This window comes from Podarcis pityusensis (genome assembly GCF_964106645.2).
Source record: "Podarcis pityusensis genome assembly, chromosome: 1".
Taxonomy (NCBI): Eukaryota; Metazoa; Chordata; class Lepidosauria; order Squamata; family Lacertidae; genus Podarcis; species Podarcis pityusensis.
This window is the reverse complement of record NC_138028.1, coordinates 56,649,087-56,672,951: the sequence shown is the minus strand read 5'-3', so window position 1 is coordinate 56,672,951 and position 23,865 is coordinate 56,649,087. Positions and strand designations below refer to the sequence as shown.

The 23,865-nt window shown below is 46.9% G+C and overlaps 1 protein-coding gene across 2 annotated transcripts; it reads right to left on the bottom strand.

The window, feature by feature from the left end:
• Positions 1 to 5,425: 5,425 nt before the first annotated feature.
• On the bottom strand, positions 5,426 to 22,546 carry COMMD9 (COMM domain containing 9). 2 transcript variants are annotated; one of them, XM_080984278.1, is made up of 6 exons: positions 22,442 to 22,546; positions 20,735 to 20,860; positions 20,113 to 20,252; positions 19,356 to 19,390; positions 7,411 to 7,514; positions 5,426 to 6,368 (listed from the first exon to the last, which is right to left on the bottom strand). In XM_080984278.1, the coding sequence occupies exons 1-6, from the start codon at positions 22,505 to 22,507 to the stop codon at positions 6,228 to 6,230; spliced, it is 612 nt and encodes a 203-aa protein (XP_080840404.1). In that variant the 5' UTR covers positions 22,508 to 22,546; the 3' UTR covers positions 5,426 to 6,227. The 2 variants fall into 2 exon arrangements, 1 of the variants encoding a protein (XP_080840404.1); XR_013980137.1 differs by having other exon boundaries at positions 6,213 to 6,368; positions 19,356 to 19,518.
• Positions 22,547 to 23,865: the final 1,319 nt, after the last annotated feature.

The following is a 23,865-nucleotide window of genomic DNA, read 5'->3' as shown; positions in this document are numbered from 1 at the left end:
CAAAACAAGAACTAGACTTTCCAGTGGTGGCTCCCTATTTATGGAATGCTTTCTCTGCTGTCTGGTTTGGGGTGCCAGGAGAAAATATATGTCTCAGCATTTGACCATTAATTTGGAGGGTGTTGAAATACGTTTCTTTGCCTGTCTGTGGTGCTCATCTTGAAGTGGGGTGGGTAGCATTTGTCCTTTCAATAAATGTTGAGAAGCATATTGGGGTATTCTGTTTTATGATTGTTTTTATACGTGGCTCACAAAGTCTTATGTTATGTGTTTCTTTATGTTTTGTAAGTCACTCCGGTACACTTTTGTGTGTCAAAAGTGATGAATAAATATAGTAAATAAAAACAATAGAAATGGTTGTTGAGAAATGGAAGACCTGACACCCTGCAACAAAACCACCCCCATTGTTAGAGATGGAAAATGATTTGTGCTCTTCTGTATTTATGCTACTTTCAGTTTTAAAACTATATATTATGTGCTCAATAATAAACTTTTTAAAATGACTGTTGCTAAACAGGACCATCCTCACAGCGTCTGCATTGAGATGGGGCATAAATAGGAAGATGTGCCCTTGATCTGTCTCCTTTTCCTTTCAAAAGGACATTGAAAGTGTGTGCTCCCACACCTACTGCAAACGCTTTCCGCATCTCAGGCGAAAGGCCTTTTTCTTAAGCAGTAAATAAGTTCTGTTTTCCTCTTTCTTTCACAATTCAAAAGATGGAGAGGCACCTGGTAGGGGAAGTGCTTTGCTGCAAAAGGATTCCAGTTCAGTCCCAAAATCTTTAGGTAGGGCTGGGAAACACACTTGCCAAACTCCATACAGCCATTGCCAGTGAGTGTTGACAAAACAGGATTAGGAAGATGCTTGGCTTAGCTCTGTGTAGGGCAGCTTCCTATATCCTCACTTCACCCTACAGACACACTGTCAACCCTGCTGCTTCCATGAGATTATGCAGTTAAAATCAAGAGTCCAGGGGTGCCATCTTCTGGGGAAAACACGCAAGGCAGAAAGGGGCTTTGCAAAACTGCTATGGCCTCTTTCATTCCCATCCTCCACTATCCAGTTCACTCATTCTCTCCTGGAAGATTTTGAGTAAGATACAGTTGAAGCACAGGATGAGATCAGAAGCATAGATCAGTCAAATTTGTGGGCTGACTCTGACACTGATCCATAACATTCAGAAACAAATTGCCCATTTGTAAATGGGAACACCGAACATTTTCACAGAAGTACTATCTTACTTGATGGCTCGGCAGAAGAATATGAGAAATGCCTCCTTCCAAACATATTTCATTGGGGGAGAAGATCAGGCAACAGGAAAGTACCCTCTAAGAGGGCATTAAGGTCATTGGGTGGTTTGAACTCATCCTGACTTTGGGCCAAAATTAGATGGGGCACAAGAGATCTGTGATTAAGAACACGGGGAAAGGCCTTGTGGGTCTGGCCAAAGATGCATCTTGTCTAGCATCCTGCACAAAGGCTAAATAAACAGCTGACTCTAGGTAAGTAAAAAACGGCACATGAAGGGAATAGCTCTCCCATTGTTTTACTCCTCCAACAACTGATACCTTTTCGTTTTCACCTTATGCTGCAAACATCAGTGGGAAGTGCAGGGGGAGGGCAGCTTCAAATGGGAAAACACCCTTCCGCACAACACCACAGCCCCAAGCCATTCCAACAGCTTCTCCTGCGGCAGCTGCTACTCACATCTTAGAGCATGCAGGAAATCCTAACCACAGACTGCCCACATTAACATCTAGTTGCACCTGTTGTCGTCGTTTCTTCATTTTGCATCTCACTCCCCAATGAGACTCACCAAAGTCTCATTGACTGAACATTGGAGCAGTGAGGGGACCTTTGTAAGAGGGAAGATATGACGCTGCCTTATACCAAAGCAGACCATTGGTCCATCTAGCTCAGTATTCTGTATGCTGATGGGTTTCAGAGATCCTACCCAACGCTCCCTGCAACATTGGAGGGAGGCTCTTTTGCATGCAGAAGGAGGTATTCTACTACCTCACCATGAAAGCTGGTGGCAGAGGCAGCGCAATCCGATCCATGTTCACTCAGACACAATCTGTGCTCAGTGGGCCTTACTCCCTTGTAACCACATTTAGGACCTTAAAGCAGCCTTAAATGCTTCATTCCTGTTCATTTCAATGGGAAACTTTTAAGCAAATGCCTATAACAATTAAGCAAATTTCCTATAAAGGGACTTTAAAACATTGGCCTCTGAATTGCTGGATTAAAAAATACAGAAATAGCTGTGCATGTTTGCTATATTTGCATTTCTTAAAAAGTAGTGATTGCTCCCAGGTCAGTCCATGTCATCACACCTGTACACTCTTGCACTCTCTGGCAGCTGCTGCACAAACAGTCCTTTAAGAGCTTCTAGAGCTGATAATTTGAAGGCCGTAAGAAAAACACTTGAGCCAACACAGTGCTGCAGGAACACACTACGAAACCAACACACACGTTTTGAGCAGAAAAAAGTGGTATGTCAAGACAGCAGCAATGGACACTTCTTGTTGCAATTTACCTCAGGCCTCAGCAAACATAATGGCTGAGAGCAGGGAAAGAACGCTTTTCTTAAAAAGAATGAAAAACAGCCTCAAACAGCTGCACTCATTAACACAGGTGCATTCAAGAGAACTTTGCCTCCTCAAAAATGCCCCTCAGCCGCTTATTTCCCAAGAGGGAAAAAGCAGTGTTTGGGGTAGGGTTGGGGACAGAAAAAGAAACCAATCAAAGCAGAAAAGATTATGTGCCACCTTTCTCTTCCCCCCACCCCCTGCCAGCCAATACCTCCATGTAGGATGACAGCCTCTCAAGTTGCCATCTCATTAAAGCCAAGTCCAAACTTCATCACACACATGCAGCTTGCTCCTCATAATATTATTGGCTGATGTGCATGCATGCATACGAAGATGGCTTAAGCACAGCGCAGTGCCATAAAAGTTTCATGCATGGAGCTTCCTTTTCCAAGATCTTAAGAAGTGCCAGCAACCTCTTAAAGAAATGAGCGGACGTCAGCCAACTGTTCTGCAGTGGGAGGAGGGAGGCACAGACAAGGGGGCTCTATCAGTTCCATAACTATTTGCAAGCATGGCATCACTATGATCTCGTTTGTGAGGTGCTGCACAGGAACACATCACAGAGCACTCTGAACACACTATGGAGTTCCCTTGAAAAGGAGTCTAGTCCAGAGACAGCATTATTATCAATTTGCGATGGCGTGGAAGGTTCGCAGGCTATGAAGGACTTGCTCACAAATTTATTGACAGCTGCACGAATCATTATAGCAAGAAAGTGGAAGATGCAAGCTGACTATTAAATGGAAGAATGATATAAAGAGGTGTGGGATATAGCTATTAATGATAAATTAACATGTGCCATTAAGGTAAAACGGGGAATATGCAGAAGAAATGATTTTGAGGAGATATGGAAGGCGTTTGCAAAATTTGTACTATTAAAACGGAAAGGGGTCAAACCATCACAAGAGGTGTTGAAATTTTGGGAGATTGGATAGTTACAATGGAATGGTCTCGGTGGTAGGGTGCACATTTTTATTCTTATTTATTTATGATTACTTGTCCAAAACAAAACAAAAAGTATTAATGGGGTCACTTTTTCCCATGCTTGCTTATTTATTTATTGTTTTATTTTATTGAGATTATTATTGTAAAAGTAAATAAGAATAGAAAAAAAGCAAAAGGAACAAAAGAAAGAAAGAAAAGGACTCTACATAAATAGGAGTGCAGAGTCATCAAACAAAAGGAGGGATATCCATGGGGTATCAGCAGGGGAACAGAAGGCACTAAGAGGGACTGGAAAGAGACAGAAGCCCCTTACAGATGCTCTCTTCTCCTCACTGGAACATCTGTTGGCAGGTCTTTGGTGGAAAACTATACCCTGGAGCAAACTGCCATGGGCATGCCAAGGAAGAGTGCAGAGCTCCCTTCCTGAGTGCATGTCTCCTGGGTTAGGCTGGCGCTGTACATATGAAGAGTCCTGCTGCATCTGACCCAAGGCTCACCTAGTCCAGCATCCTGTTCTCAGTGGCCAACCGTGTAAAGTTCACAAACGGCACCCAAGTGCAACAAGCCTCTCCCTACCTGTGGGACCCAGCAACTGTAGCCCTCCAAGGCACGTAACTTTTCTGATCTGCGCTTCCCAATTCTGCCTCTGCGATGCTACAGCTGATTTACAGGAACAGAGGCTCTGATAAAGCACTTTGCAGCTCCTGCAGTTCGGCTTCCCCCATTTGTACGGCGGGCTTAATAGCTGTTGAATGGATGCCATATAAACACAACGTATTATTGCGATTAACCGCCTCTAAAATTGCCGTAGGATACAGATAACATGGGAAGCGGAGAGAGAGAGAGCCCTGCTTGGGAAGGAGCCGGGCCTGCCAGCCTGACGGTGGGTATCTGCACTGTGGCTGCTGGAAAGCAGCGAGCCCATCGGCAGCTGAATTATTAAACCTTAATCAAGTTACATTGAGTGGGCGACAGCTATTCAATAACGCTCGAGCAATTCCAGCCACACAAGGCTTTGCAGAAAATAAATCAGCCAGCCATTTTATGTACAAAACTGTCCACAAAGAGGGTAGGATGCAGGGAAAACTATGTAATTAATAGCGTAGAATTAACACACTGAATGCCAAAATAAAAAAATGAATGAATGTATTTCAGGTGAAGGAAACAAAACTTCATGTCTTTGTTTAAAGGAGTGGAGACAAGACACCTGCTTGCTTTTAGGTCAAGGGTGCAGAAACTTTTTTTGGCACAAGCACCACATTTCCTAATGAGTAACTTTCTGGGGGCCAAGCTCCAACAGTGGGTGGGGCCAGAGACAAAAGTGTGGCTCTTCCTTTTAAATTATTGTTGTTTATTTATTTAATTTATATCCTGCCCTTCATCCAAAGATTTTAGGGCAGCTCACAAGATAAAAAAACAGGACAAAGGCAGTAAGCTACATTTCAGCCATTGAAAAGCCAGTTGTCTACATGCATGTGCAGATGCGTGTGCACACAGCCCTTTCCATTCTCTGTCACATCAAGCAAGAAAGATGAGAGGACACCTTTGAGTTGGGCAAAAAGCTACCAGCAAAAGCTGCAATAGACTCCTCCCTCAGGAGGTGGTGGACTCTCCTTCCTTGGAGGTTTTTATGTTCTACAACTCTATGATTACCTAGTTCAATGCTGTTCATGTAGCAGTAAAGGGGTGGTTAAAGGGTCAGTTAAACACAGCTTACAGAAGAAAGAAAAGGAAATACAGGTATACCATGAACTTTAAAGATGTAACCCATGGGTTGAAAGGGAAAGAAGAAATAAGAATAAGAAATCCACAACAGCACACTTCAAAGTACCAAAGGAAAACGCTAAACTTAATCACCAGAAGAAAAACAAGGAAAAGGCCCTGGTTTGTTTGTTTGTTTTATTTAAAGCAAACATAAATCCATCTAGCACAATTGTTGTATTTTAAATGAAACGCTTAATAATTCATAAATGCGTGCAGTGACTTTGTTGCTACAGGAACCAGTTGCCATTAGCAACCTTTCTCAGTGCATTCCAAGTCTATCACAGAGCCTCCTGTTAACGCCAATAGGAAGTGACAAAACTTTCTCTCCTCCATCATCAGATTGGTGTTACTCGCTACTGAATTCATTCCAGCAGTTTAAACTTGGAACTGAAAAGTTCACACACAAGGTATTTCTGCCGCACAAGAGAACACACTGCAGCCTGGATGGTCTGTTTCAAATGCTGTGCCTCAGTGAGGAGGAAAAGACCAACATCCCACACTTCTCAGCAAACACCTTTCAAGAGTGCGCTGAGGCTGCAAGCCAGCCTATTAGCCATGTTCATGCTTCTTAGTCTCCCATTTCAGAGGCAGAAGACACAGTCCGCTTCATCGGCTGCTCTTCGTTCCTGCTACAAGCTGAGTTATGAGCCTCTCTAGGAATATGTACAAGAGGAGGTCCTGATTGTCATTATGAGCTTATGTCAAGGCATCGGAGCAAGAAAGTGTTGAAGTCTTTGCTTCTGAAGGGGAAAAACCCCCATGCCATTTCATTGAAAAGTAAAAAAATAACAATGATGTTTGGTTATGAGGAGGAAGAGAAACCCAAAGATTGGCTGTTGGTAAAATGTCACAGCCAAGTTGGCAAGACAGGAAAGTTATCTTCCACATGCGAAAAGCTGTTGGAATCCTTTAGCCAGAAGGCTTTATTTATTTGCAACAGCAGAAAGCTGGTCCCGTATCCTTCCCAGGCCATCTAACATAGTGTCCAGTGTTTGCTTATTCAACTCTACTGTCAATGCTGAGGTTGTGAAGTCATTCCCGCACAAGGCAGCATCTTCCTGAATCTGAAAAAGAAAAAAATATCCCAGAGCTTGAAATCACCATCAAAACCACCTTCTTGGTTTAATCCCAGCCCTCCTTCTCTTCTGGCAGATTAATATTTCTACTGACAGAGAATAGGGATATTTCCCTATCCTTAAGGAACACAAAATGCCTTTTCCAATGTGCAGCTTCTACCAAACCCAGCCAGGAAGGATGTTTCGGTGGACAAGCCATAAATTCTAAAGCAGGGCTATTCAACAAGATGTCCTCTCCAATATTGTTGGACTGCAACTCCCACCAGACCTGACCACTAGGCTCTGCTGGCAAGGGCTAATGGGAGTTGGATTCCTACAGCATCTGCAGGGCTTGGCTACATCTGCTTTAGCTTCTTAACATTCTTGAATTCCAGTTTATCTAGTCACCTTTCAAAAAAAGGAGTCACAGAAGTCCTAACCAGAGACCAACCTGATGCTTTCCCTCTTCTGGGTTAGCTGACTCATCATACCTTCCAGCTATGTCTGAATGCAGCTTTGCTGCTCTTGCATAAAACAAGGTATGCACAAAAAGCTGGTACTTCTGCTTTGCAGTGGATGCAAAGTCCCCATCACTGAACAATCACCACTCCATCAATTAAGACTCTATCAAGACAGTGGGCTGGAGCCACACTAAGCAAGCTACACTTAGTATGGATCTAGCCCACTTAGTGTGGATCCAACCTAGTTTATGGGATTTTCACCACTGAAATAAATGGGACTTTACACTTAAGTCTTGGTGATATAGTGTGACCTGCTAATAGCGTGAGTAAGCCATTGTACAAGTAGAGCTTCAGAAGCTGTGGGAAACTGTCTAGAGGCCAGGGGTGAAAAAACAGTCACAGGCAATCATGTGTCATCACAGATGCTCACAATTTGCAACTCTCCTCTCATTGTGCTGTGGCTTTTCAGTGGTTTCACAACCCCAAACAAGCTGTAAATCTAAGATAATTTCTCAGCCTCTGGGTACACTGCTGATAGGTGGGACTGGTTAGAGCATGGTGGGTCATGAATGGCTCTCAAGAAACAATACCTTCAGCTGCAGCAGGCAGGTAGGGACAGCCATTCTGCTGATACTGTCCGAGGAGGTCTTGATATCTACCCTCCAGTCCAGATCCACAAGCCGGGGCAGGGAAACTGGAATTAAAATGGAATGAATGAACACACAGACCTTTGAACTGTAATTATCAGGATACTGAACTCATGGACCACATGCCAGGGGTAATTTCAGAGCTATTCAGGGGATATCTCTGTGAGCAAATTATAAAAAAAACCTGGAAGGGTTCACATGCTAATGGTAAAACTGTAGCTTTTGTATAAAACTTCATCCTCATGTAAGGTTGGGAAGAAGTGTGGCTCATCAGTAGAGCTTATGCATGTTGAGGGGGACCAGAGTTCAGAGTCAGAACACCCCAGGCGGATATGGCTCAAAGGATCACAGGACCAAGTCAGACCATTGGTTTTGTCAAGCCCGGTTTTGTCAAGGCGGACTCATAGTGGCTCCCCAGAGTTTCAGGCAGGAATCTTTCCCAGGCCTATCTTGAAGATGCTGGGGACCTTTTGCAAGCAAAGCATGTGCTCTATCTCAAGAAGTGTTAAATTTTTGGAAAGTTGGATAATTATGATAAATAATGGTCTCGGGGTGAAAAAAGTCTGTGCTCTGTCAGTCGGCTTTGGCCTATTCCTAATCAGGTGGCAGGTGATGTGGGTGTCCTCTACCCAAGACCTCGTTTCATGCTGGCATTTGGGGGATTTAAAATATGTTTCCAGCATTGTTTGCTGTGTATGTTCTGGCTCTGAAAAGAATATATTGGCTCTTGATCCTGCCAAGATAGACAAGCCATAAATAAGAATCAAGCTGGCTAAAAAGAGCCCCATTTCCCTTGAGAACGCTAAAGGTCAGACAAGGCTTCTCTTCAAGCAGAGACAAGAAGGGTCTGGCTCAGCTTGTTAAAATGACAACAGCAGCACCACCACCAACAACAACAGAGCAAGAACTCTCCACTTTAGCCCCCAGAGCTGTGAAGAGAATTCAGACTAGGCAAGGTGTCCCCAAGATTGCCATGTGGTTGCCTGTATGTTGTTACTGGAAGAGGAAGGGAAGGAGCACCAGAAAAGATGGAGGACCCTGTTGCCTGCCACACAGCAATGGGGTAATCATTCTCTGTTTCGACAATGCTTAAAAGCCATACTTAGATTTCTTAACCACTAAGACTGTTTTTAGTTGTTGTTTTTTTACATTGTTAAATAAAGTTTATTTAAATCTCATTTCCAGGTAATACTGAAGTGCATGTTCAAGAGCTCCAACACAATGCGATTAAGAAATCCAGTCCCAAGGTTATCCATGCAATGTAAATTTAGCACTGATTACATGTGCATACTCACTACTATTAGTCCTCTCTGATTCTATGAAAACAATACTCCCATTTTCTTGATCGAACCTTTTTTATGGTCTGAAGTAATAGTTAACCATGCATCATGGATCTATAATGGCAAGTTGCCACTTGGTCCTTTGTTTTGTGGTATTGTAAAATATTCTGATGATTCAATGATTTTTTTTTTTAAATGCACAACATTTCAAGCCCATTTTCATATCTGTAAGAGCCAGAAATTTTGTTGTTGTTTTTAATAAAAAAAATTGGTTTGCAGGGTGCCAAATTCCGTATCCTTAACCTTGATTCTGCACATGAATAGAACAGAATTAAAAGAATGTCGGTGAACATTTGAAAAATTGACGGAGGGAGCACAATTATGACAGTGATCTCATTTTTTAAAAAAGAGTCTTCACAGCTATTTACTAAGTCCTACTGCATTCAGCGGGGTTTGCTCCCAAATAAGTGTATACAGGATTGTAGCCTCAGTCCTCCATCCAATCTGGCCGAACTGACTAGGAGTTACCTTCGTGCATTTTTTAAACATCTCTTTCCATCATCCCCCTTCCCTCTGTCAAGCTTCCAGTTTGAGAGGCACTGTGGGTAGGCACTCAGCAGCCACAAATAAATCAGGTTCTGAAAACCAACCAATGTAAAGAACATGACTGCAATTCTGGTGCCTGCTAACAAAAGGATGCCCTTATACTGCATGGGATATCAGCCCCTGGGTGCCCTAGGGACACTTCTACTTGACTGATGACTCCCGAAGCAAAACCTTGACCTTATTTCTAACAGAGCTGCAGAAAGCAGCAATCGTGCAAATGTTTAGGAAGCAAGAAATCCCAAATATTCTGCAGATCGCAATCCTAAACAAACTTATTAGGGAACCAACTCTCATTGAATTCAATGGGACTTGCTTCCAAACAAGCATACTTGGAATTAAGGCTTGCTCAATTTATCTAACAACTCATTTGAAAAGCTGCTTTTTAATTCAAAGCCACAGCTGAAAACCAGCTAAGGATTTTTAACATGGCCTTTATTAAACAACCCCCACCAAATCCTAATATCACTACATTTGGGGTTTCCATCTTTATTTTATTGTATTCACATTTCTTTTGCTGCTCAGTAACACTTGCTGAAATCTCTTGCTGAGAATGTCAGTTGGAACCAAAATGGGAAGAGAACAGAAAGCTTCTGTCCCAGAGAATCTTAGAATTGTAGAGTTGGAAAGAGCTATAATTACATATTGCCAACAAAACTGGTAATAGACTTAAGCTTCATAAATCTGTCTTAACTCCTTAAAAAGCTGGGGCTCATCAACAAGGAGTATTGTGTATCTGTGATATAAAGAAGCATTTTCTCTTGCTTATTCAGAATCTCCTGTCCAATCAGTTTCATTGAATGACCCAAAGTTCCAGTAGCACAATACACAGAGAAGGGGAAAAAAACCCCTTTCTATCTTTTTTCTCCATACAATGCATAAAGCAGTTCAGTGGTGGAACAACTGCTGTATATACAGAAGGTCTCTCATTCAATCCCCATCATCTCCAGGTAGGTCTAGAAATGTCTCCTGCCTGAAACCCTGAAAAGCCACTGTCCGTTAGTGTTGACAAAGCTGAGCTAAGTTGACCAATGGTCTTACTCGGTATAAGGCAGCTTTATATGCTTCTCTTATCTACTGTGTGAGAACAGACTCAAATAAGTTTGTTCAGGTTCTCTGCACACCTTTTACTCCTTTATCCAATGGTGCGGCAGCCAACCTAGCTGGTATCCAGTTGAAATATTTTTTTTATTGTTGGCTTTTTGTTTTTAAAAATACACTCTGCAAATTCTTCTTTTTTTCCCTTACCTTGCTGGCAAAACAAACATAAGTTGACAACGGATGTTCATTTTTGTTCTCTTTATTTGGATAAGACTCCTATTGTCCATATATTTCCCCATCCTATCTTTTAAAAAACTCTTTAGACTACCATGAACCTTGAAGGCATTATATGAACAACAATAATAGATTCCTTGCACCACCTACAATAGTCCACTTCTCTCTCTCTCTCTCTGTCGTCTCGTGCAAAAAAAAAAAAAAAAAAAAAAAAGCCAACACAGCTCTAGGACAAGGTGGGGGAGGAATTTATCTAAAACGGTGTTTGAAAAGAAGTCAACCTTGTATTGGCATAAGCTACCATTTGTTTTTCCCCTGCCAGAATGAGATACCAGTCCTCTCGTCCAACATCACAAAGACACCATATGTGCGAGCTGGAAGAGCCAGAGGCAACATAGAGAGGATGCTCAAAAATTAATTCCTTCCACAGCCAAAGGATAAACTTTGTACTGGATAATTGCTAACAAGGTTGCTACATTATATGGTGAACCAAGACCAAGATTCCCACGCCCTACTAATAACTCTGCTGGTAAGTAAGCACTTAACTGCACTTAACTGAACAAACAAACAAGCAATCACATTTTGCTTTCCTGTTTACTCTTTCCTCCATTTCCTCTGTTTCCTATGTTGATTTTTAAATTGTAAGCTTCATGGGACAGGGGCCAATCCTCTCATAACATGCACACTGATGGCACAGTTTAGTCGCTGAGGTGTTCATTCCACACCTTTTACTAATGAATAGCATGTAGATCCTTGTAACTCATTCATACAGCACAAACTTTCTATATAGAAGGTTGCTAGTCAAAGGTTAGGTAAGTAGCAGAGCTAAAAAAGATGGTTTCATACAGAGAACATACGAGGAAAAGAGCTGCCACTACTGCCACTATGTAAGTGTGGTGATGATGGTAATATTATTATTATTATTATTATTATTATTATTATTATTATTACCCTTAATCCAAAGATCACAGGGCAGTTCACAACATGAAAACATATAATACAATACAAAACAAAAACAAACCAATAATCCCCCTATGGCAAACACATTTAAATGTCCACAGAATGCTTAATCAGCCAAAGGCCTGGTTACAGAAAAACGTTTTTGCCCAGCACCTAAAGATACGTAATGAGGGTGCCAGGTGAGTCTCCCTAGGGAGAGAATTACACAAATGGGGAGCCACCAAAGAAGAGACCCATTCTCGTGTTGCCACCCTCCGGGTTTCTCGCAGAAGAGGCATATGAAGAAGGGCCTCAGATTATGACTCCAGGGTATGGGTTGGTTCATTTGAGGGTGGGGGAGATGGTCCTTGAGGTACTGCAGTCCCAAGCTGTTTAAGGCTTTAGAGGTCAAAACTAGCACTTTTGGTCTGGAAGCTAATTGGCAGCCAGTGAAGTCGGGTCAGGGTTGGTATAACATGCTCAAAGAGTATTGCCCCAGTGAGCAACCTGGCTGCCGAGTTCTCAACCAGCTGAAGTTTCTGAACCATCTTCAGAGGCAACCCTCAGCATAGTGTTGGAGTAATCTAACCTAGAGGTTACCAGAGCATAGACAAGTGAAGTTAGGCTATCCCAGATAGGGGCGCAGCTGGGCCACCAGAAGAAGAAGAGTTTGGATTTGATACCCCGCTTTATCACTACCCGAAGGAGTCTCAAAGTGGCTAACATTCTCCTTTCCCTTCCTCCCCCACAACAAACACTCTGTGAGGTGAGTGGGGTTGAGAGACTTCAGAGAAGCGTGACTGGCCCAAGGTCACCCAGCAGCTGCATGTGGAGGAGCGGAGATGTGAACCCGGTTCCCCGGATTACGAGACTACCGCTCTTAACCACTACACCACGCTGGCTAATGGAAGCTAATGGAAGGCACTCCACATGACTGAGGCCACCTGAGCCTCAAGCCACAGGAAAGGATCCACAAGTACCCCCAAGCTACATACCTGCTCCTTCCTAGGGAGTGTAACCCTATTAAGAGCAGGCAGCCTCCCATCCATCCAGTCTAGGGAACTGCCCACTAACACTGCCTCAGTCTTATCTGGATTGAGCTTCAGTTTGGTGCCTCTCATCCAGTCCATTCCCGAAGCAAGACCACCTAATAAATACCCCCAATAAATGCAAGGGTAACTGTCAGAGTTGCTTCCAGATCCTAGCTCACAGAGGATCACGCTAGCCAGCGATCATTAAATAAAAGTCTTTATTGAGTTACAGTTTCCATTCTCAAGCTGCTGCGTGCAACCCTACGTCTAATGGTTAGATCGGCGAAGCTCCGTCTGAGTCTCCGCCCCTTGTACACCAACTTAATATCCTAGCCCTGCTCCACCTTTTCCGCCTGACTGTTCTTCTCTGGGTCCCTCTGCCCCCCGGGGTCTCTTCCTTCCGGGATTCCTCTGACGCTGACCCCCCTGACTCTTCTCCCTCCTTTCGGAGGGCTTTAGGACCTGGCTCCCTTTCCGGGCTGCCTACTGCGCCACCTTCCTGTGCATTTGAACTTGGCGCGCGCGCCCAACCTTCCACCTTCCGTCTGACCGTTTCTTCGCTCCCCGATGGAGGTGTGGCCACTCCTGACTCGTGCCCTCCCCCCTGTTGTGAGCTGCCAGCGCTTGATCCCTGGCGCCCTTCCTCTTCCCTGCTCTCTGGCGGTGACGCTGGTCCCGATTTCCAACTGCTCCCCTCTGAGTCCCCTCTGGCTCTATCTTCCTGGGGTGTCCCCCTAGGCTCCCCCCTTGCCCTGGCCACTGGTGCTCCTTTCTGTGAATCTTCTGATTCACTGGAAAGACTCGGAGATCTCGGGTCGTCGTCATCACTCATCTTTTCTTCTGCCTCCTCCCCCTCGCTCTCTGTTTCCTCCCTTGCCCTTGCCTCTGCTCCTGAACCCCTGACATCCATCCCCCCTCGAAGCCCCCTCTTCCCCCCTCCCCTCCTTCCGGTGCGGGATCTGGGTGCTGCCGTGTCAGGGGGACGAATGTCGGATACAGTTCGTTTCCCGTGGCGGGCCGCCATCTGAAGTCTTCCGGTTCTTCCTCCCTGCTCTCGTTGACGACGGTCACCTCCGCTTCCATCTCTGTGCCGCCGTGCTCGAAACCCGGGTCGTCCCCGAAAACGTCCATGTCCGTCTCTCCCTCGTTGCCTTCTGGAGACGTTGCTCGTCCTGGACCCTCCAGCCACCTTCTGCGGAACTGCTCCTCTGGTCGATCATCCCACCAATACGAGGGTTCTGAAGCAGATCCCGAGGGTGACCCCTCCGGGGAACGGGCGTCTCGTGTCGGTTCCTCGTCCGAGTCGAACCCCCGGAACGTGCTGGCTGAAAGCGTGGGCGTGAAAAGCCAGTCGTCGAAAAAGTCTGCTGGCATTGGCCTATGTGGGAAGAGGGCATGAAACTCTTCTTTGAGCAGAGGTTCGTCTAAAGCGTAGCCCGGCACCCAGCTGTTGGCACTGGCCGGGGTGCCCTCCTTGGCGAGAAGGTATTCTACCCCCTCTTCCCCCCATCTGGAGTCCAAAATCTCCGTGACTTCGTTGATGCGCTCCTCCCGTGCCACTCCCCCCTGCCCGGTTCTCTCTCGGAGCGGACTCGGTGCCGTTCCTGGTTCCTGAAACCTGTGAGGTGCCTTGTAGGGAGTGAGCACCGATCTGTGGAACACCGGATGCATTCTGGAACCCTCCGGAAGAGCCAGCCTGAAAGCCACCGGGTTGACCTGTTCTTCGACTTGGTAGGGCCCCAGTTGTTTATGCCCTAGTTTCTTCTTCGCCAACGACCTGGCCGGCACTGCGTGGGCTGCTAACCAGACCCAGTCTCCCACATGGATCTCTTCGCCAACCCTTCTGTGTTTGTCCGCTTGTACCTTGTATGCGTGTTTAGCCAGCTCCAGGTGCCGCCGCAGCTGATCGTGGACCTCCTGCAACTCCGACGCGAATGCATCTGCTGTCTGCGGCTCCCCCTCCCCCATTCTTTCCAGTCCCGGGAAGGTTCTGGGGTGCCTCCCGTTGTTGGCGAAGAACGGCGTGACCCCCGTGGACACGTGCTTCGTGTTGTTGTAGGCGAACTCGGCGAGAGGCAGGTAATCCACCCACGTCGCAGGCTGTTGATTCGCATAACATCTCAGGTACTGCTGCATGATGGCATTGACCCGCTCCGCTTGCCCGTTGGTCTGCGGGTGTCTAGCCGACGCCAGGTTGATCTTGACGTTCAGGAAGCCCATCAGCCTCTGCCAGAAGTTCGAGATGAACTGTCGCCCTCGGTCGGACAGAATAGACCGCGGCAGACCGTGAACCTTGAACACGTGGTCTATGAACAGTTTGGCGGTTTGTTCCGCCGTGGCCACCTTCGCACACGGAATGAAATGTGCCATCTTGGAGAACAAGTCCACCACCACCAGCACAGCCGTCTTGCCCCTCGAGCTGGGCAGATCCGTGACAAAGTCCAGGGCCACTCTCTCCCATGGTTCGAACGGAGTTTGCAGCGGTTCCAGCAGTCCGGCCGGCGGTCTGTGCACTGGTTTGGCCCTCTGGCAGGTGTCACACCTCGCCACGTAGTCCGCGACTTCCCCTCTCATTCCGGGCCACCAGAAGTCTCTGGCTACTAATTCCACCGTCTTCTCCTTGCCAAAGTGCCCGGCAGTGGGCGCGTCGTGCAGCTGCTGCAGTACCTTGGCGCGAAGTTCGTCTCCTGGCACGTAGATGGCCCCTTTACGGATGAGCAAACCATCTCGCAGCTGGAACTCGTCGGTCGCTGCCGTGCCCCTGTGCACCTCTGCCATCTTTGCTTGCGCGAAAGAGTCATCCTGCAACGCTCGTCGCACCGCCTCCAGGTCAACTGTTGCCGCCACGCACGCCCACACTGTCGGTGCGAAGATGGCGGCCGCTGGCGTTGCCTCCTCCAGATACTGTGGCTTACGGGAGAGAGCATCCGCCATGATGTTGGTGTCCCCCGGGACATACTCTATTCGGAAGTCGAAGTTCGCAAAGAACTCAGCCCAACGTATCTGCCTCTGGTTCAGGAACTGTGCCGTGCGCCAGTGCTCTAGATTCTTGTGGTCCGTGCAGACCTGCACCGTGTGCTTGGCGCCGATCAGGAAGTGCCTCCACGCTTTGAACGCTGCATGAATGGCCAGCAACTCCCTGTCCCAGATGGTGTAGTTCTGTTCGGACTTGCTGAGCTTCCTTGAATAAAACGCTCCCGGCCTCCAAACCCCCTGCGGGTCTTTCTGCAGCAGGACTGCTCCCACGGCTCTGTCCGAAGCGTCTGTCTCCACCCTCATCGGCCTGCTGGGGTTGACATGAAGCAGCTGCTCTTCCGACGCGAAGAGACGCTTGAGTGCCTGAAAGGACTGCTCCGCCTGCTCTGTCCAGATGAACTTCTTTTTCTTGGAGCTGAGCGTGTCCGTGATGGCCGCTGTCTGCATCGCAAAGCCTTTGATAAACTTGCGATAGAAGTTCGCGAAGCCGACAAACCGTTGGACCTCCTTCCGGTTGCGTGGGCTTTTCCAATCCAACACTGCTCGGACCTTGGCGCTGTCCATGGCGAGCCCTTTATCAGACAACTTGTAGCCCAGGAAATCCACCTCCGTCACGTCGAATTGGCACTTCTCCAGCTTGGCGTAAAGCCTATGTTGCTGTAGCCTGCTCAGCACTTCCTTGACGTGTCTGTCATGCTCCTGCTGCGATTCCGAAAAGATCAGGATGTCATCCAAGAAACAGACGCACGTCTTGTATAGGAGCCCCGCCAACACGTGATGCATGAAAGCTTGAAAAACGTGGGAGCCATTTTGCAATCCAAAAGGCATAACTCTATATTCGTAGGTGCCCAGGGGCGTGAACATGGCTGTCTTCCACTCATCTCCTTCCCGCATGCGAATGAGGTTGTATGCCCCTCGCAGGTCCAACTTGGTGAACACTCTGCCCTTCCGTACCTTTGCGAGGAGGTCGTCGATTCGGGGCATGGGGAAGTCCGATGGCTTGGTCACACTGTTCAAGATGCGATAGTCCACTACAAGTCTTTTTTGGGGCGTGTCCCGCTTCTTAACAAAGAATACCGGACTGCCCCCCGCTGCCTTGGACTCTCGGATGAAACCGCGCTCCAAATTATGATCTATGAACTCTTTGAGTTCCTGCAGTTCGTCCTCAGACATGGAATACAGCTTCCCTTTGGGCAGCGCCGCCCCCGGCAGCAGGTCAATTTTGCAGTCATATGGTCTGTGGGGGGGTAGCCTGTCTGCCTCCTTCTCGCAGAAAACCTCCAAAAATTCTGCGTACTTGTGGGGAACCGCTTGCAGCGTGCCTAGCTGCAGCTGTGACTCCTCTTCCTCTCCTTCCTGCCGGGGCACGATGCAGTGTTCAGCGCAAAAGGAAGAGCCGAAGGTCAGCTGCCTCTGGTACCAAGCCAGCGTCGGGCTGTGCTTGTCCAGCCAACTCATGCCCAATACAATGGGCGTGTCCGATAGTTGAGTGACATTGAAGCTGATGATTTCCCTGTGATTCCCAAGTCGCATCACCATTGGTGGCGTCTGCTTCACCACTTGCCCCCCTAGCAGCTCCCTGCCATCCACCGTGACAACCTGCAGGGGCAGCGTGGCAGGCAGCAACTGCATAGCGTGCCGGTCGACAAAGTCCTGCCCTATAAAGTCCGCATTGCTTCCTGAGTCAATGGTGATTGGCACGTCCATGGTGATTCCATTGGGCAGCTGGAGAGATGCGGTGAGCCTTACTACTGGTTTGGGCGGGAGGGGGTCCATGGGCTGTAAAATCTCTGGGGACTGCTTCACTGAGACGTCTGGCTGGCCCCCAGTGCCTCTTCCTCCAGCCAGACTCCGTCGTTTCCCTGCTGTGGTTCTCCTTGCTGCGTTGCTGTAGTTACCATTGCTGAGGCTGCAGTGTGCTTGTGGAGCCTCCGGGGACACTCTTTCGCCATATGCTGTGGATCATCGCAGATGTAACATTTCCTGTTCCCTCTAGGAGGCTTCGCTTTCACTGTTGCCGGTGCTAGGGCTCTGGCTGCTGACTGAGCCCTTGCACCTCCAACCTCCATAGGTTCCGCCCCTCCTCCTGGCGGAGGCGTGGATTGCGCACGCGCTGCTTCTCTGGGAAGGAAGGAGGAGCCCCTGGCTGGTTCGCGCCCTCCGCGCCCTTCGTCCCTGCTCCACGGACGTTCTTCCAGCCTCACCCCCACCGCCAACGCCCTCTGAACGATCTCCTGCGTGGTCCGGGGTCTCTCCCCCCTCGCAATTTCATCTTTAACCGAGCCGTGCAATCCCTCCCAAAACAGGTCTCTTACAGGAGCCAAATCTCTGTCCCATTCCAGGGCACTGACCAAAGCGAAAAAGCGGGCATGGTACTGCCTTACGCTGGCCCTCCCTTGCTTCAGTCCATGTATCTGCTGCCGAGCAAGATCCACGTCAATGCTTGATAAAAAGCACCCATCCATCGCTTTAATAAAGGCATCCGCATTTTGGAGCGCCGGATCCTTATCTCTCCACAAATTGCGCAGCCATGCTTTAGCATCTCCATGCAAATGGGACATGATGAATCCCACCTTCTCTTGCTCATCTCTAAAGTCATTGTTCAGCAGTTGCAGTGCACACATTACATCTGCTCTAAAGTTGGGGTACTGTTGCAAATTCCCATCGAAGTGAGAGACCAGACCGCCTGTTCGTCTCCCCAACCCAATCCCCTCCGGTTTGGGTGTCAGTTGCCCATGCTTCGTAAGCACTTCCAACCTGACCTGGAGATCCCTGTAGGCGGCAGCTGCGTCCTCCTCTCTCTTCCTGGATGCAAGAGCCTCGGCATTCAGTCGTGACACTGCTTCTCTGAGTTCCGCTATCTGCTGTTCGGTCGTCATTTTGTCTGCCGTTCGTGAGCTCGCTAGTAGGCACCCGCTTTCTCTCCTCTCCGCGAGGCTGTAGATGCCCACAATTTAGGGGACGGAGCTTACTGTCAGAGTTGCTTCCAGATCCTAGCTCACAGAGGATCACGCTAGCCAGCGATCATTAAATAAAAGTCTTTATTGAGTTACAGTTTCCATTCTCAAGCTGCTGCGTGCAACCCTACGTCTAATGGTTAGATCGGCGAAGCTCCGTCTGAGTCTCCGCCCCTTGTACACCAACTTAATATCCTAGCCCTGCTCCACCTTTTCCGCCTGACTGTTCTTCTCTGGGTCCCTCTGCCCCCCGGGGTCTCTTCCTTCCGGGATTCCTCTGACGCTGACGCTGACCCCCCTGACTCTTCTCCCTCCTTTCGGCGGGCTTTAGGACCTGGCTCCCTTTCCGGGCTGCCTACTGCGCCACCTTCCTGTGCATTTGAACTTGGCGCGCGCGCCCAACCTTCCACCTTCCGTCTGACCGTTTCTTCGCTCCCCGATGGAGGTGTGGCCACTCCTGACTCGTGCCCTCCCCCCTGTTGTGAGCTGCCAGCGCTTGATCCCTGGCGCCCTTCCTCTTCCCTGCTCTCTGGCGGTGACGCTGGTCCCGATTTCCAACTGCTCCCCTCTGAGTCCCCTCTGGCTCTATCTTCCTGGGGTGTCCCCCTAGGCTCCCCCCTTGCCCTGGCCACTGGTGCTCCTTTCTGTGAATCTTCTGATTCACTGGAAAGACTCGGAGATCTCGGGTCGTCGTCATCACTCATCTTTTCTTCTGCCTCCTCCCCCTCGCTCTCTGTTTCCTCCCTTGCCCTTGCCTCTGCTCCTGAACCCCTGACAGTAACAATTTCAGAAACGAGAACTGCTCCTCAACAAAGCCCATTACTTACTTTGACTGGCTTGTGCTTCATTTCTCCAGGCAGAGCTGAAAAGAGCAGAGAAAATGCAAATATGCACCATTTGTCTTTGAAACACAGAGTAGCAGCAGGGACTGAAGGTGGATTCAGGAAAGCTATTTTTGCCACATGAAGTACCATATTGCAGCCATCAAGTCTGAAGGAGTCCAAAGCACAAGAGGTTTCAGCCCCTTCAGTTTTAATAAACCAAAATGTACTCTATGGAGGGCAAATGATCTGATTTAGAGTGCAATCAGATCCATGTCTACTCAGAAGTAAGTCCTATAGAATTCCAGTGGAGCAAACTCCCATGTATGTGGGGCTACGGCTCCAGCCTTATTCCACCATTCAGGGAGTGCAAAAGTCACTTGCCATTGAGAGGGGCAGGTCATCGCTGCCTGCCTTTAATCCCAACACATGGTGACCACCTAATTGGGAATCTGGTGTTACCACACCCAATGACCAGCTAGAAAGCAGGGACAATTGGATAATAGTGTGAAGCATGACTAACCTACCAATCCACTGCCTTTGGGGGGTATTTTTGTCCAACACCACAAACCTGATGGGAAGGGCTGCAGCTCAGTGTCACAGGACATCTTTTGCATGACAAAAGTCCCAGGTGTGATCCCAGGTATATCCAGGCATGGCTGAGAAAGACTTCTCCCTGAAACCCTGCTTGTCAGTGGAGACAATGCTGAGCTACATGGACCAGTGGTCTAATTCTATGGAAAACAGCTTCAATGACACTTACACATTTTCCAGGATTATCTTGGTCAAGAGGTTTTTAAGATTCTGGTGAAATCCTTCTGGAAAGAGGGCGAGAATTTCTTCTGGTGACGTTAGGCCATGATAGACTGTGTGTCTTGTAAGATTGTGCAAAGATCGGATCAGCTGCAAGAGGAACCACACAGATCTTTCAGGTACCATGTCAACAACACGTGGCAATCTCTCTCACTCACTTTCAACCCAGCACCAACACACTATATCGTATATATGCACTCTGCTGCCTGATTCCCATCAGTCCAGTTCACCATTTGGCCTCTGCCCTTTAATCCTGAACCCTGATCTCTCCTTGCCCCCTGAGCTAGAGGCTCTCCTCTTCCTGTTCTGAGCTCTTGCTGCTCAGTCTTTACACCTAACCTGCCCCTCCCTCCTCAGGATGATGATGATGATGATAATAATAGATTTATACCCCGTCAATCTGGCTGGGTTTCCCCAGCCACTCTGGGCAGCAGAATATTATTATTAATAAAAAAGCGATAAAACATCAGGATCTGTCAAAAAAGCCAACTTGACTTAATAGTGCAACACATGTCTCTTCAGTGGGACTTACTCCCAGATAATCATGAACAGGGTTACAGCCTAAATCTTACCTGACTTGCTTCATTTGGCGTAATCGAGAGACTGGAACACGTGTTCTCAATCAGTTTGTCAGAACCACCTGCAGAGCTAGAAAAGCACTCCTGGCATAACTGCCGAACTACATCCTTTGATGAAGCCTGGGAAAGAGAAATGAACAGTGAGCTTTTTCAAAACACAGGATATGGTGCAGCTCAAATTTATCTTTGCACAAACTAAAGAAAACTAGCTCTCATCAGCTGCCATTAGCCATGTAAGCAGAACTGGATCCCATCTACAGAGGTTATAATACCTCTTAATATCATAAACTGAGGGTGGGGGTGGGGAAATAGGAAAGGCCATCAATGTCATGTCCAGTTATGGTTATCTATCCTCATTTCCTTTTCAGGGATGGCTCACTGATAACTAGCGATTTAGCTGTGCAACCTTATTTTATAAGTATTTATAAACTGCACTTTCATATATTCTGGAGGTGCAATGCAATGGGACTTAATGAACGCAATTGTGAACGTAGGATTGTGAATGTAAAAAGAGCCCTGCTGGATCAGGTCAAAGGCCTATTTAGTTCAGCATGCTGTTCCCACAGTGGCCAACCTTCAAGCAGGACCAGAGAGCGAAAGCACTGTCCTCACTTGTTACTCCAAGCAACTGGCATACATTGGCATACAGCCTCTGACAAGGGTGGCAGAATGTAGGACTATCAACAGCTACTAGCCATGACGGCTCTCTTCCATGAATTTCTGTAATCTTCTTTTAAAGCCGTCAAAGTTGATGGCTGTTACTACATTTTGCGGGAGCATGAAGGAAAATGTTAAATTTCCAACATTCGGTGTCACTGGATAGCCCTAAACAATCCAAAGGATATTACCATTTTTTGGAGGTGGGGGAGGGTATTTAACCTTACATGTCAGCATCAATGAAAAATCCCACCCATGTAGCCTATAAAATGTGACACAATGTTTCTAGGCATGTATCCTGGTTGATTTTCAAATGGAAGAATGAGCCCATTGAAAACACGATTCTGCTAATGAACAGGTTCTTTGAAAGAGGGGAGGAAATAACAGTGACTTCAGTGAACTTCAATCTGATCAGAGCTCCAAATGTGGCTCCACCATGACCTCATTTGAAGAGCTTTCTTTTCTTTTTTATTTTATTTTTATTTTATACATTTCAATAATTTTGTAATCATTTTAACATTTTGAAACTTGACTTCCTTCCCCCTCTTTCTGCGGTTCCTTAAATTTATTTTTTACATTTTCTGCATATTCCAAATTAACTTAACTTACTTCTTTATTCATCTATACTGTTATAAAACTGCAGATTATTATAGTAATCCTGCCAATGTTATTATCTGTTCACAGTTTATTTGTAAATATTCAATAAACCATTTCCATTCTTCTATTAAAAGTTTGTTATCTTGATTTCCCATTTTTGTATCTTTCGCTGGGACTTCTTCAATCATTTGAAGGGCTTTCGACAAATCTCTTTTTAGCCACCGTCCCTGTCCGATCTAACTGCCAGGGTTATAGTAAAGAGACATTAAAAAATGTGCAGCACTTTGGACGTTAGCAGTGCTATCATGGGCGAATGATATAAATAACTGATTTTCAATATCACCCTTTCATCCCCACAACGTGCTTTATACATCATTAAAAATTATGAGAGCTGAGAGATCTTGCAGTAAACAACAACTGCCCACAAATAAAGAAATATGCACCTACTTTCAGCAAGATCTGAAGCGCCGCGAAATCCTCCTCGCCCACTGCAGCCATACTTCCTTCTCTCATGTGACCTGATGCCACCCAACATCGGAAGAAGAGAGGGTGATTGTAGTCACGTGGCAGCTTGTTAGGCTGCTTTGCATTGTGGGAGCTGTAGTCCGTCTGTAAGCCTGACGGAGGAGGAAGCTTGTTAGGCTGCTATGGGGAAAGTATCTGTTTGGCAACGGAAGTCGTGAAGCCCATTTCCCTGGCGCAGCTGGTTCGTTTTTCCTTAACCTGCGCAAGAGAACCTGTGTGACCCTGCGTAAATTTTACAGGGCTGATAAATGGCGAGATACTTAGTCTGATTGTTAAAATTCGGGTTGCACCAATGGTTGCCTGCTTCGCAAGATGCAAATCAAACCAGTTTGATTTAAAACCTTGACCGAGGAGAAAACGAAAGACGCGAGCGCGCGTGCGTATTTATGTGGAGACCGCGTATCTCCAGAAAACAAAGGGACTATTAAAGAAGGGGGGAAATGTGGAGTTAATTTCTCTCATAGAAACAAAGGAGGATGCTTCTGCGGTGTAATATCACACCGCTTCTGCGGTGTAATATCAAGTTCAGTATTGGCTTGGCATGATTTCTCTCCGCGATTCCAAAGCAAGGAAACCACATCTGGAGATGCTAAGGATTGAATCTTTTGCATGCAAAACATACACTCTTCTACAATGTTGCAATCCTTCTCAGGCACTAAAAAATGATAACATGCCCATCGCTACTAACTTTCTTTTAGATGGGCCCTCATTTGAGCTCCAAGCTCCCATTATTTTGTGGGAGGGACAGAACGGGCTTGCACAATTGAAGTCAGATTCTGTGCTCTTTTTCAGCAAAGGCGCGTAAAGAACAAAGTGACTTTTTGCAGTAGAAAGTGATGGGGAAATGCACTAGAAAGGGTGAGGTAGCAACCATAGATAATAGAATCCTAGAGTTGGAAGGCACCCTGAGGATCATCTAGTTCAACCCCCTGCAAGGCAGGAATATGCAGCTGTCCCATACGGGGAATCAAACCTGCAACCTTGGCATTATCAGCAACATGCTCTAACCAACTGAGCTATCCAGGTTAGAAATCGTATAACTTCAGCGGAAACAAATTGGGATGAACCCTCAATAAACAGGTTGTCTGGAGTCAACCCAATAATTTGTTTTCTAATTTGTTGTGGGTTTAAAAAACAAGTAGCATGCCAGTAATATTTTGCCTGTGCCCTCATGGCTGCAACATAGTCAATAAATCAACACATGTACAATACAGCATATGGTATAAATAGTGGGACATTTAGCCCCCACCTCCAGTGTTTTAGTCCATAATTCTGCTGTCACAGCCTACTTTTTCACTCTGCAGCTCTCACTCCCAAGTAAGTGCTCATGGGTTTAGGACAGTTTT

Coding starts and splice junctions, on each gene's coding strand:
- COMMD9 (XM_080984278.1), bottom strand. CDS start 22,507: ATGAGAGAAGGAAGTATGGCTGCAGTGGGCGAGGAGGATTTCGCGGCG. Junction 20,861..22,441: donor CGCTTCAGATCTTGCTGAAA/GTAGGTGCATAT, acceptor TCTCTTTCCCAG/GCTTCATCAAAGGATGTAGT. Junction 20,253..20,734: donor CGCCAAATGAAGCAAGTCAG/GTAAGATTTAGG, acceptor TTCCTCTTGCAG/CTGATCCGATCTTTGCACAA.